Source organism: Plutella xylostella, chromosome 18 (assembly GCF_932276165.1).
Source record: "Plutella xylostella chromosome 18, ilPluXylo3.1, whole genome shotgun sequence".
In the NCBI taxonomy this organism is placed as follows: domain Eukaryota; kingdom Metazoa; phylum Arthropoda; class Insecta; order Lepidoptera; family Plutellidae; genus Plutella; species Plutella xylostella.
In genome coordinates, this window is record NC_063998.1 from 4,227,864 (window position 1) to 4,243,952 (window position 16,089).

At 42.8% G+C, this 16,089-nt stretch overlaps 1 protein-coding gene across 1 annotated transcript; it reads right to left on the minus strand.

Annotated features, from left to right (window-relative positions):
* Positions 1-468: 468 nt before the first annotated feature.
* Positions 469-15,910, minus strand: LOC105380427 (Golgi resident protein GCP60). The gene is made up of 10 exons (XM_048627219.1): positions 15,675-15,910; positions 14,273-14,486; positions 14,067-14,135; positions 13,539-13,643; positions 12,914-13,204; positions 11,932-12,014; positions 11,324-11,512; positions 10,379-10,489; positions 3,876-3,997; positions 469-1,763 (listed from the first exon to the last, which is right to left on the minus strand). Exons 1-10 carry the CDS (start codon positions 15,817-15,819, stop codon positions 1,647-1,649), a joined length of 1,446 nt encoding a protein of 481 aa, XP_048483176.1. The 5' UTR covers positions 15,820-15,910; the 3' UTR covers positions 469-1,646.
* Between the last annotated feature and the right edge of the window lie 179 nt (positions 15,911-16,089).

Sequence of the window (16,089 nt, forward strand, 5' to 3'; positions counted from 1 at the left end):
CTTTAGGTACTGAAGTAACGAATGCCGTTGCCTTGCTACCATACCATCCATCTTAACTAATCCCCATTGATTATTGTCGGTTCTTTGGCACTTATGACCGGCATTTCTACATAAACATGCTGACTTTAGTTCGCAGACGATTAACCTACCTACTTCTACCTTATTTCTAATGCGATCCTTGGCAAGGGCATATTATGCAGTAATGCAGTATGTTATCTTCTGTCGTGTTAGTCTAGATAAGATATCATTGTTATGATTATGAATAGTAATGATAGATTTTAACCAGAGAGTGCTCTTGTGCTACTAATACCTACTTGGCCACATGACGATCAATGAGATTGGTCATAGTGGTAGAAATTCGGCCAAGAGGACAAAATATTTCTACATATACCTACCACCAGTCAAAGGGGTTTAAGCTTGGGGGATCAATGTAAGGATTGAGGTAAAGTGATAAATAAAACCACAGTATTTACAACATTTCATAAATAATTACTTTACTTTATTACAGTTATAAAATACATAGACAAGTGATTTCTAAAATACGATAAATTAAAACAACACATAGGGTATTAAATAAATAAAAATATGATCACATTTACTTTTCAAAATAATATAACAGTGCCATACATTCTTGACTGTCATTTTATTAGTTTAATACTTTTTCATGTAGCTTATATCTACATATTCCATATAAAATGAATGGCAGCTACGGGTATATAAAAACAAAATAAATAGGGAGACATAAAACGATCGATTATTATTATGATTAGAAACTACACATAAATGCCACAGTAATACTAATGTGATCGTACTATGTCACACTAACAGTATACTAAACAATTAAACATGTGTTTAAATATACGCCTCACTCTGAAGATAAATATCTAATAGAAATAACACGGAATAGACAATTTTGAAGTGCTTTTGCAATTAAGTACCTACTACTTACATACAGTCTGTTAAATAAAATGTGATGCGTAGATTTTAAAGTACAGTAATTTTATATGATAGCTGAACACATTATGCAACGAATATAAAATAACACAATTTGTGACTCAAGCGCAAGTATTTAATACCGATATTCATAATCAAGTATATTACGATCTGACTGGAATATATTAGATATAAATGTTATAAGTAATTAAGAAGTGAGAAAATATCACACATATTTTTTGGTCACAAAACCCTCGTATAAAATGTTTTTTTTTTAAATATGTTAAGGTCAAGTTTAACAAAACAACATACAGCAGTTCTCTAGTAATAAAAATATAGTAAATAAGAGGTTTTCCACGTGTAAATATTAGGCCTGCTGGTTTTGCAGATTACACAGATGATATTTCAACATTAGACATTTACTTACATACATCAATAAAATTTACTTAATTATGTGTATGTATTAAGTGTATCAACATAAAAAAATATTTGTTTTAGCCCAAGTTTTAGATGATGTTTTAAAAATCAAATGTTCCACGGGCAATAACTTTTACTGCGAACTAAACAACTTAAAAATACCTTTCTTATACGTTCAGCAAATACGGAATAACTTGCATAGTAAAAAAAATATAAATAAATAAAGCAGAAATCCTGTATTTCCAGTGAGTGACCGTTAAATTCGCTGCTAATACTTGTCATGGTAAATCAGCCGTTTACTGTGTGTAGTATACCTTGTAGTACAATGTTTTGGATCTCCACAGGCTGTATGTGTTGTCGAACTTCAGTAGGTAGACTCCTTCGCCGGGGTATGTGTGTGATCCTGCGTATACCTGTCAACAAATATACAAGATTACAAGATGTTATATCGGAGCGCGAGGTGTAAGTGAAACAAAGAGGAATAGCAAACTGAATGTATTAGTCAAGGAAAGGGTAATATATCGGGCGCAGCCACATACGTTTAGATACTGCAGTAAATACTTATAGCACATCCTTCTCTCATAGTGGGATATCATCGGGAACAACCTCACTTATAATACAGATAGTAAACACAAACACGCAACTTTGTGCACGACAAATGTGTTCGTAGGCCTATGTTTCGTAGTTTAGAGGGCATAATGGCTACAATACGTTGCGTACATACAATCAGTCTGTCCCTGCCTTTATTGTTCGTCGAATCTGTCAGTGCCCCGTGTACTCTGTGTTCACAGTAGCTAGTGACTAGTCTGTGTGCTCACCTCGGTGTGGCAGTCGCGGCGGTAGATGGGCACGACGGCGGACACGGGCGGCCGGCTCGCGTTGTACTCTGTGTTCACAGTAGCTAGTGACTAGTCTGTGTGCCTCACCTCGGCGTGGCAGTCGCGGCGGTAGATGGGCACGACGGCGGACACGGGCGGCCGGCTCGCGTTGTACTCTGTGTTCACAGTAGCTAGTGACTAGTCTGTGTACCTCGGCGTGGCAGTCGCGGCGGTAGATGGGCACGACGGCGGACACGGGCGGCCGGCTCGCGTTGTACTCTGTGTTCACAGTAGCTAGTGACTAGTCTGTGTGCCTCACCTCGGCGTGGCAGTCGCGGCGGTAGATGGGCACGACGGCGGACACGGGCGGCCGGCTCGCGTTGTACTCTGTGTTCACAGTAGCTAGTGACTAGTCTGTGTGACTCACCTCGGCGTGGCAGTCGCGGCGGTAGATGGGCACGACGGCGGACACGGGCGGCCGGCTCGCGTTGTACTCTGTGTTCACAGTAGCTAGTGACTAGTCTGTGTGCCTCACCTCGGCGTGGCAGTCGCGGCGGTAGATGGGCACGACGGCGGACACGGGCGGGCGGCTCGCGTTGTACTCTGTGTTCACAGTAGCTAGTGACTAGTCTGTGTGCCTCACCTCGGCGTGGCAGTCGCGGCGGTAGATGGGCACGACGGCGGACACGGGCGGCCGGCTCGCGTTGTACTCTGTGTTCACAGTAGCTAGTGACTAGTCTGTGTACCTCGGCGTGGCAGTCGCGGCGGTAGATGGGCACGACGGCGGACACGGGCGGGCGGCTCGCGTTGTACTCTGTGTTCACAGTAGCTAGTGACTAGTCTGTGTACCTCGGCGTGGCAGTCGCGGCGGTAGATGGGCACGACGGCGGACACGGGCGGGCGGCTCGCGTTGTACTCTGTGTTCACAGTAGCTAGTGACTAGTCTGTGTGCCTCACCTCGGTGTGGCAGTCGCGGCGGTAGATGGGCACGACGGCGGACACGGGCGGGCGGCTCGCGTTGTACTCTGTGTTCACAGTAGCTAGTGACTAGTCTGTGTGCCTCACCTCGGCGTGGCAGTCGCGGCGGTAGATGGGCACGACGGCGGACACGGGCGGCCGGCTCGCGTTGTACTCTGTGTTCACAGTAGCTAGTGACTAGTCTGTGTACCTCGGCGTGGCAGTCGCGGCGGTAGATGGGCACGACGGCGGACACGGGCGGGCGGCTCGCGTTGTACTCTGTGTTCACAGTAGCTAGTGACTAGTCTGTGTGCTCACCTCGGCGTGGCAGTCGCGGCGGTAGATGGGCACGACGGCGGACACGGGCGGCCGGCTCGCGTTGTACTCTGTGTTCACAGTAGCTAGTGACTAGTCTGTGTGCCTCACCTCGGTGTGGCAGTCGCGGCGGTAGATGGGCACGACGGCGGACACGGGCGGCCGGCTCGCGTTGTACTCTGTGTTCACAGTAGCTAGTGACTAGTCTGTGTGCCTCACCTCGGTGTGGCAGTCGCGGCGGTAGATGGGCACGACGGCGGACACGGGCGGCCGGCTCGCGTTGTACTCTGTGTTCACAGTAGCTAGTGACTAGTCTGTGTGCCTCACCTTGGTGTGGCAGTCGCGGCGGTAGATGGGCACGACGGCGGACACGGGCGGCCGGCTCGCGTTGTACTCTGTGTTCACAGTAGCTAGTGACTAGTCTGTGTGCCTCACCTCGGTGTGGCAGTCGCGGCGGTAGATGGGCACGACGGCGGACACGGGCGGCCGGCTCGCGGTCAGCGCGCTGCTCTCGCGCGAGTGCGGGCCCGTCTCCGGGTCGCTGCTCGCGTTGTACTCTGTGGGGACACAGATTAGAAATTTTAGTTATTCATCAAAACTTATTCCTACTAGAAAGTTAAAGTAACTATAAACATTCCGTATGTTATAAAAAAAATGTTTCCATGTCTATTTGAACAATTTGTTCAGGTTTTTTGCTTTACTTATGTATTTGTAACGAGCCGTTACAAACCAACCGTCCGACACACCTACCCTCACACCGCAGCCACAAGAGCGCCCGGCGTGTGCGAGACGAGGCGGGGCACCACACAGACGACTCCGGAGAATACAAGGGGCGCGGGGCGACCCGCCTATAAATAGCCGCCGGACCGCCGCTAGAGCACCATTCGCCACCTCCTATTCCGACGAGTGATCATTCCGTTCCCGAGATCCCTCCCCGCACCCATATCTATTCAAGTAATCTATTCACGCACACTAATCTCACAACACCGGTCTCCCCGCGAGGTAGGTTGCTCAACGGACCGAGGTCTCTCGGATATATGGATGCCTGGGGTGCCTAGTTTAAAGCATCCGTATACCCGACTAGACCCGACACAGTGGGCTGCCTAATTAGCGGACCGAGGTCCCCCGGATACGTACATGGATGCCTGGGTTGCCTAGTTTAAAGCATCTGTGTAAGTACCGAACTATACAATCACCAAACACACACCGGCCTTCAGCCACATTCTTGTCGACACAAATACACTCCACAAACCCTGGAACAAGTCCACACGCACCACCGATATTCGCCCGACCTCCTGTACCCTGTATCCTTCCCCTTATTAAGATAGGAACATCCGCGTAGGCCCCTTCAGGGCCCGACCAATATAAATATCAATAATCGTGATAAGTATTTGTGCATTTGTGTAGTGTGTTAATATTAAGTACGTAAGCTGTAAGTACCTTAGATATATAAGTTAACTTGATTGTAAATAAAGCGGGTCCAGTGCCGCCTCAATTGTGTTACACTAATTAATCGGCTTTATTAATTCTCACCCCGTACACCTACCGAGGTTATTTCTCTCCAGGGGCCTCAGGATCAAGATCAGGATAATTAGGACCGCTTCACGGTCATTGTAGATCCCCCAGGCGACCAGGCACTCCTTCAGAGGCCGGCGTCAAGCTGAGCTAGTCTAAGACCGCTTCCCGGTACATATTAATTGAGAGTTATTAGGTAGGTACCAGCCCTAAGCACTAGGGACGTTAGTCATAAGGGTAAATATCACATTACAATATAGCACCCAACCCCTACTCTCGGGGAAGGCCAGGCAGGTCGATTCGCCCAGGGGTCGCTCCCCGGTGATCCAGACCAGCTCCTGCCGAGCTGCTACATTACATTTGGCGCCCAACGAAAAATCCACATATTCTCATTAATATCTAATACTATTTAGCCCCCCGTAATAACACGTAATTCACTAGAAATAACCAACCGACTGACTAACCGTTCAACTTAAATATCTACCCGTAATCATTCTAAAAATAGACCGACAACCGACCGACCGACCCCGTTTCACAAAAATTACAATTCAAAAGTAAAGAGCAAATAAAATTTTGTTGGTCATTTTTATTTAAGTTGTAGTAACCGATTGCAAACTGGCCCCGTTTTATATTAGGTAAATATACAGCATCAAATGCCAACTTCTTGGATTTATAACCTTAGTAAAGAGGAATTAATAAGGGAAAGTAGGGAAAGGAAGCTACCGACCGTAAATTTAACCGTTGACAAGCTGAGGAAGCAGCTGTCCGACCACATCAGAGAAGAAGAGGAGGAGACCTTCGAGATGACATCTGAAGACCAGACCAGAACCGTGAGCCAGCTGAACCTGTCATCCATCGTGAGGGAATGGAATATATCGTTCGACACCGCATGCGACCCGGTTGAGTTCATCGAGCGTTTGGATGAACTGACGTCATCAGGTGACGTCCCGCAGGACCGATTACTCCAGGTACTACCTAAAGTACTAAGAGGTAAACCGCTGTTATGGTACAGGAACAACTCTGACAACTGGAAAAAGTGGGAAGACTTCCTAAAAGAATTCAAACTATTCTACTACCCGGCGGGATACGAAAAGAACCTGCTCGAGATGATCATCGCACGAAAACAACACTACCGTGAATCTTTCGTCGATTACCTGACCGACATACAGACCCTGATGAGAAGGTACGGAAAAATGACCAAAACGGAAAAAGAAGAAAGAATATACGAGAACATGACCGCGAGTTACAAGTACTACATCAAAAAGCAAGACTTCACCAGCCTCGGGGAATTAATAAGACAGGCAGCCGAGTACGAGCAGATCACAGAAGAATCCTCATCTCAACAGTGGAACCACCGACCAGACCGACACCGCCAGACACCGAAAAGTCATCCAGAAACGTCACCAGAACCTCGTAAAATTCACGAAAAATACGACAAGACCACATGCTGTTGGAACTGCGGCAAAGCAGGCCACTCACACAAGGAATGCCGGGGCAGGCAAGTACTGTTCTGTAGCCAATGCGGAGTCCTCGGGAGACTAACGCGCAACTGCTGCAGAAGAGAAACCAAGTTCGGAGACACGAACATAACTGCCGAAGAAAACCGACCGGAACAACGAATTTTCGAAGACGTGAAAATAGGTAAAATCACATACCGAGCGTTAGTTGATACAGGCTCCACCAGATCATACATCAGTAGAAACATTTATGAAGAGAACTCGACAAACGCCGACACAGAAAAAGTCACAGGGATGCGAGTAACCGTCGCAGATGGCAGAGTCATGGACGTGAAACTCAAAATAGATCCAGAAATCGAGATACGGCAGAGAAAATTAACACACGAACTCTTCGTGCTACCAGCTTATTCACCGCCAAACCTAGTTATCATAGGTATAGACCTACTAAGAAAAGCAGGAGCCACAATAGTCTGGAACAACAATACCGAAAATACACCGAAAGTCACCGAAGTCGTCACAAATGATTCAACACCACCGAATAATAATATAATCAACGGCCCAATAAAGACAAAATCCCGCAAGCATAAGAAAAAACCTAAGCAACAACATCCACCAAGATATCCCGACACAGCTTCAATCCAGGAAAGAAAAGAATGGTTCGAGAGGAAAATGACCGAAACCCGAAAATCACCTCAAAATGACCCAACATTCGCAATTAAAAACGGCTCACTCCAAAAACGAATTGTAAATCCGGCGTACGGGGTCAAGATCAATGCACAATCGCAGTGGAAATTATGCGTTCCGACACTGAAGAGAAGGTCGATTATCGAACAACACCTTAATGAACCGACAACAACAGGCTACGTGACCACGGGAAAAATCCTAAAAAGCATTGCCGAAACATATTATTGGCCCGGGATGTACAAAGATGTTCTTCATCACATGAAAAAGTACAAAGAACGCCTAAAATCATTGTCATCAAACTCGCCGCAACCGTATTCCACCGAACCGAAGCAATAAGATACCTACCGATGACGTCATCACCCATCGCCAGATGTGCCTAGCCGCGGTACTCATGCGATGCCGAACGAACCGATTATTCCAAACCTACCCTCAATCATCAACATAATGAAGATTGAAGTGGCTCTAGTGGGCTAGTAATTTATGTAGTACCTAAGTAGGTATTGTTAAACCATAGTTAAAAATAAACTTTATACTAATATGTTTATACTTTCATCACCTTACAAATGTATTTATTATAGATATAAAACTTATTGTTATTTACCAAACCTACCTTGTTTGTAAACTTTAAATGGCTAGAGCCGTAAAAAGTGTATAAGATAACATTATAATATAGTATAATTATATAAGTTGTACTATATGTTAAATAATTTTTATATTTAATAAAGAATTTTGAAAATCAAAAATCAAATCAATGAAGATTGAAGACAAATAGCCGTAAAAAGTTAAAACATTTGTATATTTATGACCTAGTCATTCCGTACCGTACCGTAAAATTTTTATTACGTTTAATTTGTAATTTAATTATAAATATACAACTGAAAAACCGCAATCTATATTAAAAATATAGAAATAGGTAAAAATGTAAACGCAAATGCACACATTTTACATCGTCCGTCCGTAGTATAAATGATATAAGTAAATAATAGACACACAGACATGTTAAACGTATAACATCCACCTTATTGCATCAAAGTCGCAAGTAAAATTTTGCTCAGACTTAGAATAAAGATTGTAAATTTTTGAACGCAGCCCAATACGTTACTCTGTGAACGTACACAGGTTAGAATTTTAGTTGTCAAGTCAATGTCAAGTGTCAAACCGACCGAGTAAATTTCAGCGCAAGGGCACATGCCGTATACATTTTAATTTATTTGATATGTAAACAATTTAAAACCGTAAAGCTGAAACCGTATACCTAATGTAATTAACAGGAAAATGTATATCAGTACACAATAAGTTATATACACATAGCCTACAATGTAAGTAAAACCAACCATCCATGCATTTTATCCTTGCTCATGTTTTGAAAAAAAACAAAATATTCACATTTTTTATGTAGAAAAGAATCCCGAATATAATATACCGTTCCCGTCCGAACTTACCGGCACCAAGCAGGGATGAAATGCTCATGGACAATACCGTGTAACTTTTTTTTTACCAAAGCTAATATTATACTGTGTAAAATTAACCTGATATAAATATCTAAGTAAATAAAATATATCCTGAATCCAGATGATAAAGTAAGAACCCGTTTGTAAACAAATGCACCAGTACATGCACCGTTCTCTTAATTTTTCCTTGTAGGTATCTACATGACCTGTGAATTTTTACCAGGTAAAAATTCTTCTGCTGAGGAGGGAGAATGTAACGAGCCGTTACAAACCAACCGTCCGACACACCTACCCTCACACCGCAGCCACAAGAGCGCCCGGCGTGTGCGAGACGAGGCGGGGCACCACACAGACGACTCCGGAGAATACAAGGGGCGCGGGGCGACCCGCCTATAAATAGCCGCCGGACCGCCGCTAGAGCACCATTCGCCACCTCCTATTCCGACGAGTGATCATTCCGTTCCCGAGATCCCTCCCCGCACCCATATCTATTCAAGTAATCTATTCACGCACACTAATCTCACAACACCGGTCTCCCCGCGAGGTAGGTTGCTCAACGGACCGAGGTCTCTCGGATATATGGATGCCTGGGGTGCCTAGTTTAAAGCATCCGTATACCCGACTAGACCCGACACAGTGGGCTGCCTAATTAGCGGACCGAGGTCCCCCGGATACGTACATGGATGCCTGGGTTGCCTAGTTTAAAGCATCTGTGTAAGTACCGAACTATACAATCACCGAACACACACCGGCCTTCAGCCACATTCTTGTCGACACAAATACACTCCACAAACCCTGGAACAAGTCCACACGCACCACCGATATTCGCCCGACCTCCTGTACCCTGTATCCTTCCCCTTATTAAGATAGGAACATCCGCGTAGGCCCCTTCAGGGCCCGACCAATATAAATATCAATAATCGTGATAAGTATTTGTGCATTTGTGTAGTGTGTTAATATTAAGTACGTAAGCTGTAAGTACCTTAGATATATAAGTTAACTTGATTGTAAATAAAGCGGGTCCAGTGCCGCCTCAATTGTGTTACACTAATTAATCGGCTTTATTAATTCTCACCCCGTACACCTACCGAGGTTATTTCCCTCCAGGGGCCTCAGGATCAAGATCAGGATAATTAGGACCGCTTCACGGTCATTGTAGATCCCCCAGGCGACCAGGCACTCCTTCAGAGGCCGGCGTCAAGCTGAGCTAGTCTAAGACCGCTTCCCGGTACATATTAATTGAGAGTTATTAGGTAGGTACCAGCCCTAAGCACTAGGGACGTTAGTCATAAGGGTAAATATCACATTACAATATAGCACCCAACCCCTACTCTCGGGGAAGGCCAGGCAGGTCGATTCGCCCAGGGGTCGCTCCCCGGTGATCCAGACCAGCTCCTGCCGAGCTGCTACATTACATATTGAATCTATTATGTCTCACTGCTGGGTAAAGATCTCTCGGTGGGTCTACCACCTTAAATACATAATTGAATCTCTCGGTGGGTCTTCCACCTTAAATACATAATTGAATACATAAGTAAAGCAAATTATGTATTTAAGGTGGAAGACCCACCGAGAGATCTTTACCCAGCAGTGAGACATAATAGATTCAAAAAAATATTAATTGATCACTTAAGACGTATCAAAAGTTTTCCGTCGCGCTCGCTCTTGAGGCTGCGCGATGTGAGTGAACGCGATGCAAAACTTTTGTCACGTCTTAATTGCGCCCCGTGCTAGCCCTCAGATAAAGCTATCAAAACCTCTGAAGTTCCATTAAGTTCACCGAATGGCCATATTTGCAAAAGACCGTATAACTTCAAAACAGTGTCCATACCCTCATCTCCGTATCCGTCATCATCACCGTCCTCATCATCATCGCTCTCCGACACGTGGATGGTGACCTCGCTGGTCGCGGACTTGCTCCACTCGAAGAACAGACCGAACCCTGGAATATAAATACATAGATATATACTGAGTACTGTTATTTTGTAAACCAAGAAATAAATAAAAAAATCGTTACAACTTAATTAGGTGTAAGCGATCTCGCAGACAACCTTTGGATGGACGGATTAAAAGAGACAAAAATAATAGGGTACAGTAACAATGATTAGTATTACCTATAGTTAACAATACAACATGTATAAGAGTATTGTGTCTTTTCATATTAATGGTAATTTGGCACGATAGAAATCAGAGATCTTGTCGGATTTAAAGTGGTAGTGTACATCGCATAGTGATTTTCGTAGAAGAGCGTTAGACATTATTAATATTTGAGCTGAATAAATTATTATTTATATGCCGAAGAACCGATAACCGTTGTGGTAGGACCGATAAAGGAGTTCTCGAGTGGAGACCACGAACAGGCAAACGCAGCGTGGGACGCCCTCCTGCCCGCTGGACCGTCGACCTTAGGCGGGTAGCCAGTGGTGGCTGGATGAGGAGGGCCGAGGACCGAGTGTTGTGGCGCTCTTTGAGAGATGCCTAGGTCCTGCAGTGGCTGATTATGATGATGATGATGATGATGATTCACTCACTCACTCCATCTGTCATTCACTCACTGACTCCCTCTTTCATCCCCTCACTAACCTTTATCATAATGGTCGGTAGCGAACTCCCAGCACAGACACGTGGCCTTCTCATGTGTCGGCACTCTCAGTGTGACGGTCTCCCCGTGACCTAGTCAGCATAAACTAAGCCATTCACTCCCTCTTTCATTCATTCACTCACTCCATCTTTCATTCGCTCTATCACTCCCTGGTTCATTCACTCAGTAACTAACCTATATCATAATGGTCGGTAGCGAACTCCCAGCACAGACACGTGGCCTTCTCGTGTGTCGGCACCCTCAGTGTGACGGTCTCCCCGTGGCCCACAGTCAGCTGGCCGCCGCCCGCTCGCGCCGACTGCTTGAAGTGGGCCACGTCGGGCCGCGTCCACATACGAGCTTCTTCCACGGGCGGGAAGCCGTCTGAAAACGGAGGTAGAGGTGAGGTAACGTTTATTTGGAATACAGACGGCAACAACGAAGAAATACAGACTATAATATAATAAATACGATAGAAATTGGACATGTCAGCCATCTATATAAGCAGACGCGTCGGAAATGGAGCTTAGGAGAAATGAAACGATTGTAACAATGTAAATTTTACGCCGCAATGTCGTGGGATAAGTAAGATTTGATTATGCTCTCTTGCGGGCATTACATTTAGCTAGGTTTTATAGAAGTTTATGGCAACGAAAACTTTCATCATAATTCATACATAATAATATGATGTAAGCCCCATTGTAAATATATACCTTTGCTGTCCAAAAATCGAACCTGGATTAATGAAAGAATAGCCAGCGTTAACCACAGAGCCATGGGTGAATGAATTAAAGTAAACTTACCATCGTCTGAATCCTCGTCCTCCTTAGCCTCCGCAACGTCCGAAACGTCGGTCACGTCTGTCTTCTCCGAAGTCTGCATTGATCTGAAAGACAGAATAAAAAAACATTTTATGGAACTTATCTTTTTCATTACATACATATTTGTAATAGGTACATCGCATCATCACGTCCCCACTCCAAGGGTTTTGTTTACCACGCTGGCCTACATGCGGGTTGGTGGGTCCCAACACAAGCTTGTGCTGAGAGAGTTGTCGGGTAAGTGGGCAACCCGACTGTCAGATGTCTTCAAGCTGCTCGAAGGCCTCTGATTAGGCTTTACGACTGCTGCCGAAGCAGCAACCGAGACCCACGGCTTAACGTGCCGTGCCGTGCACGGGTACAGCACAGCACAGTGCATGAAAGGTGAATCCTTGAGTGAGATATAAACCATGTATGTATCTCATGTATACCTTAAATACGTACGGCGCCTTGAGCAGTCAGCGACTGACAACCTAATCTGACTGGCTATACTTTTACCACGGTATGTCACAAAGCCTTGTGTTTGAAAACAACTTCAAAGTTAAATTATAATTATACCGTAACACTTTAAGTTTTATGTATTAGATACACATTTTAACTTCTCTAGATATAGCGATAGACTGAACTGAAGAGGCTAGGTTTTATGTAATTGTTTTTAAACGTACAAACATCCACTGATGTATTCATTATGCATGTCGTGATAAGCCCGTGGCACTTACAAAGGATCATACTCGGATAACTGGTTGAAAGGTTCTTTTGTGTGCTATTGTCACTTAATAACAATAACACTATTAATAGTAATATGGTAGTATAATTATGAAAATAGAAATTATAAGTACTGAGAGAGTATTCTCAATCCTCACAGCCGTTAGATATAAATATTTATAGTTATTTCAAAAATGGGTTGTAACTCCCACTGCTAATCAATAGTAGGTACCTATAATTATAGTAAACATAAACTTACTTGGAATTGGAATTATCATATATCGTATCGCCAACTATCTCTGTCTCATTCAGATTACAGTCCTTCTGTGTTTCTTTCTCGGTCTGATTCTCATAATCCTGTGTGGTCTGTAAGTTGGTATTGGCCAAACGTTGATCGACGGCCAACTGCTGTATGTATTGTTGGTAATGTTGGTCTTGAAGTTGGCGAATGAGGATGGCTTGTTGGTCGAAGTTGCCCGGGTATTGTTGTTGCGCGTAATTCAAGAACTGATCGTAGGTTTGTGCGTTAAGTGCGTCCTTTATTCTTTGCCTGCAATGAAGCACTGTATTAGTTAAATGGAAGTACTGTTAAGTGGTTGCACTGATAAGCTGTTGAGTGCCAGATAAATATTGCAAACACAAACAAGTACAAAGTATTTTGTGTCTAATATAAACTGTATGTCTGTATGTAGATTTCATTGTATTCTACAATTTCTACATGTGAGTTCTCATTTTTGTCTACACTTTGCAGTAATAACATGCTGTTACAGGGTAGGCTAGTAAATATGTTAGTTCGAGAGGGACTTATCTAATTTTAAAAAATTAAACTAAACTAGTGTTATCTGTGGTCATTGAAGTAAATAAATGGTCTAGCAATAGCTTACACTTGTTGTTCCTCTGTTTGTTTGATAGTGAGCTGCTTCTCCTCTTCAGCTGTTATTCTGTTCTGTAGTTCTATGTCGGCCATTTTCTCTTCCATTTGCTTGATTCTATAAATAATTCATAGAGTTCAGTACATTTGAATACCAAATTTCAAGATTATGGTACTGATAAACAAAGATCAACAAATGAGATTATAAGTTTAAAACTGCTGTACTATTTGATGCAACTCATCCATTTCCGAGCTTACACATAGCTACAAACACTCACACAGACCCAAGTCAAAATTACATCCCCACATACTGAAGCTAAGGTAATATGTATAATAAAACAAAGCAAGGTTGAGTTAAAGGGAAATCGTTCAGATGGCATACATAGTCAGGGCCATTCCCAGTGTTGTTTGTACAAAATCAATACTCCCAACAGGTGCATTTTTTAAATTGTTTCCCCTATATGTTTGCTTCTTTGTACTATAAATGTTAATTGGATGGATGTATATTTAATGTGTAAATAAAGTTATGAAAGAAACATACTCTTGGTTTTTCTTTTCTTCTAAATCCTTTTGAATAGCTTCAATGGTTGGCTTGAAAAGGGGGCAGAGTCTGAAATATAAAAAATAACGTTGAGACCAGTATACATGGCCAAAATTCAAGGTCTGGTATGGATTACCTACTATGATAGTATTTAGTTTAGCCATTTAGACTTTAGCTAACCTAGTAAAAAAATCAAATAGCTGTACCTGTCCAAAGTGTGTATGAACCCTGCCATAGCCTGCACATGTGACATTTGTCCCAGAGCCTGCCATGCGGCCCGGCGGTCCCGACCAATCACGTCCAAGACTCCCAGCGGGGATGCCGAGTTCACATCCAGTGGTCCGTGGGATGCTTGTTGTGTGTACGCCACCAGCTTCAGTCTGTCTTCATAACTCAGGTGGACAGCTTTGCCGTCTTTGTCTGTTAATAAAAATGATTTTAAAATGTTTCAGTTGAAAACTTTCTCTTGAAATTAAGAAGTGTAGATAACTTCTTAATTTCAGTTTTTTATTCACTGTGGATCAATTATAGCATCTTCAAACTTGTTTTAAACCAACTTCTACCTCTTAGCTACTGTTTACATTCACAGATGCTCAAATTCATTATTAGAATGAGGGACTCAGTAAGCGTTTTTGCATGCAAGTTTAAACATACATTAGTTAGTTTGCTAGGCTAGCAAATTTTAAAGAAAGAAAGAAAGAAAACATTTATTTGACACAATGAACAACAAAAACAGAAAAAAGAAAGAAAAGAATACAACACAAAAATACCAATACAGGAATAATACAACATAATACAAACAAACAAACTAGGTTGCTGTCCAGAGCGTCAAATCGGCACCAGCTCAGCATATGCTGTGGCCAAAGAGGCCACAGTGCTGGTTTTCAGCTGGCCCTTAATATTGGTGACCTCAGTCATGAACGCCTATGTATGTGTGTATAATAATCATGATGGGTTGTGTTGTGTGTATGTGTGGTCTGTGGTACACATAGGTATAGGCAAATAAAACAGCACTTACAGCCTGCAGCTTAAAATATTTTTCAGAGAGTTCAGTATGTATTTCTAAACTTCTCCACTTTGGCACACTCACTCGTCTTGGCTCACTTTTTAAATATTAAAGTTTATATAAACTCTCAGCCTATCGCACTACCAACCACTTTCTCAACATCAACAAAGGTTTACTGGTAGAGAATGCTACTAGCATTAAGTTCGCCTTTGCACAATGTTTTTATGTGCAATAAAGAATTTATAATAATAATAAACAAATAAAGCAAATTAATAGAGTGGTTCTCTACCTGGTGAATAATGAAATATTTGATATTGCCATGAAATGTATAATGTAGATGTGTGTAAGACTGCTAATACGTAAATAAAATGTATTTTGAGAATTTGCAGTGGCTCAGTAGTAAAAACGATTTTACAACTTTAAAAAAAGCTTCAAGTAGGTAAAAATCTAAGAAAGAACTAAATAGTTAGTACACATCAGCAATAATAAGAAAAAGAAGAAAAGACATTTAATTAATTAAATATCTCGATGTTGATAAGTATTGAAATTGATATTTCTCGTAATAAAATCCCTGCTAAATGGAATGGTATCAAATACATTACCTTTGTAAAATGCAAGTCCATGTTTATATACTTCTTTCAGTGGGATTCCCCATTTTCTCTCTTCACTTTCTAATATACCTTGGTCTGTATCCAACGGGACTTTTTCTGGGTTAATTTTCACACTATTTTCGTGGGAATTCGACATTTTTACACGTTTGAATCTAAATAATCTAAAATTCCGATAATAAAATTTGCGCCGATGCAAGAAAATACACAGATTAATCGATACGGAAAATGGGAATGTCATTTTGGCAGTTTCGTTTGTCTGTTTACATGATAGTCATGAGGTAACCGTTTTTATCCGAATTATCGATAGAAAATTCATGACCCAGCCAGCCCAGCTTTAATCCAGCCCTATACTAACCTGTTTACTGTCCCTGTGTAGAGATGCTTCTGTCAGCTGTCACTGTCACAA

What these genes read in the sequence shown, in the direction of transcription:
- LOC105380427 (XM_048627219.1), bottom strand. Translation starts at nt 15,819, where the DNA reads ATGTCGAATTCCCACGAAAATAGTGTGAAAATTAACCCAGAAAAAGTC. An exon ending in TGGACTTGCATTTTACAAAG is followed by an intron (nt 14,487 to 15,674) that starts GTAATGTATTTG and finishes TTTTATTAACAG; the next exon opens with ACAAAGACGGCAAAGCTGTC. An exon ending in TGACGGATACGGAGATGAGG is followed by an intron (nt 3,998 to 10,378) that starts GTATGGACACTG and finishes GTGTCCCCACAG; the next exon opens with AGTACAACGCGAGCAGCGAC.